General features: G+C 32.3%; 1 protein-coding gene across 1 annotated transcript; it reads left to right on the plus strand.

Annotated features, from left to right (window-relative positions):
• The first annotated feature begins 476 nt into the window (after positions 1 to 476).
• On the plus strand, positions 477 to 3,420 carry LOC100251612 (amino acid transporter AVT1I). Its single transcript, XM_010656706.3, has 5 exons — positions 477 to 780; positions 1,133 to 1,214; positions 1,934 to 2,027; positions 2,141 to 2,748; positions 2,841 to 3,420. Exons 2-5 carry the CDS (start codon positions 1,167 to 1,169, stop codon positions 3,357 to 3,359), a joined length of 1,269 nt encoding a protein of 422 aa, XP_010655008.1. The 5' UTR covers positions 477 to 780; positions 1,133 to 1,166; the 3' UTR covers positions 3,360 to 3,420.
• Positions 3,421 to 3,927: the final 507 nt, after the last annotated feature.

Genomic DNA, 3,927 nt, shown 5'->3' on the forward strand with positions numbered 1-3,927 from the left:
AAAAACACAAAAATCTTTGTGCATGTATCATCATTTTATATTATATATATTTAATTACATTCAATAATTATTTTAATATTATATATCTTTTCAAAATTAAAATTTAATAAAATATAACTTTTATCTCCAACTTTAAAATCTTGAAATTCACAAGGATGAGAAAACATCAACTATTCAATTGAATTAGTGTAAAATTAATAGGTAGGTTGTGAATTAATTTTACCTTGAATCCAAACTCACAAAAAGCATGTTGGATTCGGCGTGTTTGCTAATTATGTCAAACTTTGTCACCCTCATACTTAATTATATTTAATTAATTAAAAGTTCTATTAAAATACTAATGAATAAAATTTAAAAATACAAATCTAAAAATATTGATTTTAAAAAATTACTACTTCATAACTAAGTCTCATGGAATATCACAAATACTTCTTTCTATAGAAAGAAAAAAAATTAAATTTTAGAAAATAATACATAGAAATTCCTCCATAAATAATCTCACAGATTCTTCAATTTCTTCTCATGAATAATGCATGTGACACATATTATATATAGGTGATTTTGAGGTTGGAATATAGAATTAATTTTCTTTGAGAACAAACAAACCAAATCCCGAAGAACTTGATAGAATTCAGTGGGGATTATTTAGATGTCAAACAACTATTTTGCATAATCCCAGAGAGAAAAATTGAAAATTTCACCATTTTTAAGAGAGAGGAGAGAGTGTGTGGTGATTGATTTGTGATGAAGGCCCATTAAGAAACACAGAGTGTCACCCAGGTCTGTCAACATTCTTTCATTTCTTGCTCTTTTTCATTCACATTTACATTTGTTTGTTTCCTGAGAAAATATTGAAAAAGAAAAAAGAATTTCATAATCTCCAGTCTTGTGTCCTTGAGTGATCAATCAGTATTTAATGGTTTCTTCTTCTCCTCCATGCAATAGGGATTACGTTCACCGATCCAAATATATTTAGATTTTGTTTGGATCTCAGAAGATCTATGAAAATAAATAAATAAATAAAAATAGATTAAAATATTTTTTTTTCTTAATGTTCTTTTTCTTGCCATGCATTCTTGATATCCAAACATCTCTCTCAAATATTGTCCTCACTGATTGACTAAAATTATAGGTTGAAGAGCAGCGCAGTTCATTGGAAGGGTAGCATGGAAAACCAAAGTTTTCTGAATACTCCATTGATTCATACCCCTCATGTGAGTATAATACCCTCATTCCCATCCTTTCTAATTTTCTTTACAAATCTATCTTCAAATGAGAGAAATTGAACAGAAAAAAAAACAAGGAATTAATATATTTAAGAGATTTTGGAATCCTTCAATTTTTTCCCCTTTTCTTGATATTTTGGGTTGTTTGGTTCCCAAGAGTTTAAAGGAAAACGTGAAAGAGAAAATGAAGAAGAAAAGCAAAAGAAAAGAAAAAAGTGAGGAAAAATAAATAATAAATTTAAAATTAATAAATTATTTTTATATACTACTTTAAATTTATTTTCATCTATTTAACTCTTCTGTATAAAGATTAAATAATTAAAAAATATATTAATTTTTTAATAATTTGAATTATATTTCACTTTCTTATTTTTCATAAAAAAATTAAATATAAGAAAGTCATTTTCCTTATCATTATTTTTCTTACCTTAATACTTTTAAGAATTAGACATAACTTTAGTGATGCAAGTGAAGGATGAATGTTATTACAGCGCTCTTTTCCAAAATGATTTTTGGAAGAATCATTTACAATTGCCAAACAAGGAAGCGATTCCAAGCACTATGAATGAATCACTTCCAAACGGGCTCTTACTAGTTTAATAAAAATAAAATTTTGGGCTAGGTAGAATGGCTTTGAAACTTACATCCTTCCCAGAAGTAGAAGATTTTGTTGTTAATTGATGATCCAAAGTTGTTTCCCTTCTCAGTTGAAAACAGATGTAGAATCAAGACTCCAGTGCACTGACACCACTGGAACAGGCTTCATTAGATCTTGCTACATTGCAATCAGTGCCTTCCTAGGTACAACTATTCCTTAATTTACTTCCAAAATCTCCTTCAAATCTTGTTCAATTCTTTAATGTACTGCTTGTAAATAAATCTTGATGCAGTTCTTTCTGTTTTGGTTACTTTAGGAATTGGAATTTTAACACTTCCCTACGCGGTTGCAAGGAGCGGATGGTTGGCTCTAATCCTACTTGCTATAACAGCTTATATGTCATTTTGCACTGCAATTTTGCTCAAGAGATGCATGCAGGCAGATCCATATATAAGAAGCTATCAGGACATAGCAGAGCTTGCTTTTGGCAAAGAATTTAGGCTCATAGTCCATGTTTTGATGAATATGGAGCTCTACCTTGTTGCTGTGGGGCTGTTGATCATTGAAGGGGACACTCTGCATAAGTTGTTTCCCAATTTTGTCATAAACCTTGGGGGGTTAAGGCTTGGAGGGGAGCTGTTTTCTGTTGTGGTCACAGCTCTGGTGATTCTGCCTTCAGCCTTGTTGACCGACTTGGGAGTGTTGTCATATGTGTTTGCCATGGGGGCTGCTGCAATTATCATCATCGTCGTTTCGATTCTCTTCACTGGTGTGTCTGGGGGGGTTGGATTTGATGGCAAGAGCCAATTGCTGATCATGGGTGGTTTCCCTACTTCTATTGCCTTGTTTATAGCTTGCTTTGGTGGCCATCCAGTGGTTCCTACTGTATACATATCTATGAAGAACAAACATCAGTTCACAATGGTAAATGATTGATGATAACTACGAAAAAAAACCCGAAAAACTACCTATTAATCATACCATATTTGCCTAAATGTGTAATTGCCCTTTTGCAGGTGATGCTCATCAGCTTCCTTTTCAACAATGTCATATACATATCCATTGCTGTTGTTGGGTATCTCATGTATGGGAGTGATGTGCAATCACAGATAACTTTGAACCTTCCCACAAGGGAGTTGAGCTCAAAACTGGCAATATACACCACCTTAGCCATCCCAGTTTGCAGGTATGCCTTGGTAATGACTCCAGTGGCAAGCAGCATAGAAACCGGACTGATGAACAAGAATGGAGACAAGAGATCGATCAGGCTCCTCACTCGCATCGCCTTACTGATCAGCGTGGCAGTTACAGCATGCATTTTCCCATATTTCGAGTCCCTGATGGCTGTAGTGGGATCCATTTGTGTAGTTCTGGCATCATTCTTGCTGCCCTGTTGCTGCTACTTGAAGATTTCTGGTACTTACAGGAAATGGAGCTTTGAGTTGGTGGGCATAATTTGGATCATAATATTTGGGACGGTGGCTGGAGTTGTAGGGACTTATGCATCTATTAGTGATCTTGTTGGTAAGATGTGAGTGGGTTTGGGTTTTGTAGTTGAGAGTAGTAGAGAGAATTGTAGATGAGGGAAGCCTAATATACCATATCATTATTCAATGAAAATGAAGTTTTTAGTATGACTTGCTTCTACGTTTGTTGGTGGTTTTAAGAAGTGTTTATAATATTTATAGTATTTGAAAATTTTATATTTCGAGTATTAGAAAAACTAGAAACACTTCCTACATTAATTTTCAAACACACTCTAATATATGTTTGATAATGATTTTAAGAAACACTTTTAGTTTAAAAATTATTTAAAAAATCACTTGTATTAGAAAATCAGTTGCACGTTTGATGAAAAAACACCTAATAGATGATTCTTTTAAAACACTTCCATTCAAAACACTTCGATTAGAAATATTGTCAAATGCCCTCTTAAAATACGTTTGACAGTGATTTTGTGAAATGTTTTTACCATTTCCTAATATTTGAAAATTTTTATTTTTCAACTATTAAAAATATCAAAAACACTTTTCAGAATCATTGTCAAACACACACTTACAGTCTATTTAATAGTGATTATAGAAAACATTTTTAACCTTTCTA

This window comes from Vitis vinifera, chromosome 9 (genome assembly GCF_030704535.1).
Source record: "Vitis vinifera cultivar Pinot Noir 40024 chromosome 9, ASM3070453v1".
Lineage (NCBI taxonomy): Eukaryota > Viridiplantae > Streptophyta > Magnoliopsida > Vitales > Vitaceae > Vitis > Vitis vinifera.

Excerpts from the sequence above, each read along its gene's own strand:
- LOC100251612 (XM_010656706.3), top strand. The coding sequence starts at position 1,167 with ATGGAAAACCAAAGTTTTCTGAATACTCCATTGATTCATACCCCTCAT. Across the intron at positions 1,215-1,933 it reads CATTGATTCATACCCCTCAT|TTGAAAACAGATGTAGAATC; the intron begins GTGAGTATAATA and ends TTCCCTTCTCAG. Across the intron at positions 2,028-2,140 it reads TGCAATCAGTGCCTTCCTAG|GAATTGGAATTTTAACACTT; the intron begins GTACAACTATTC and ends TGGTTACTTTAG.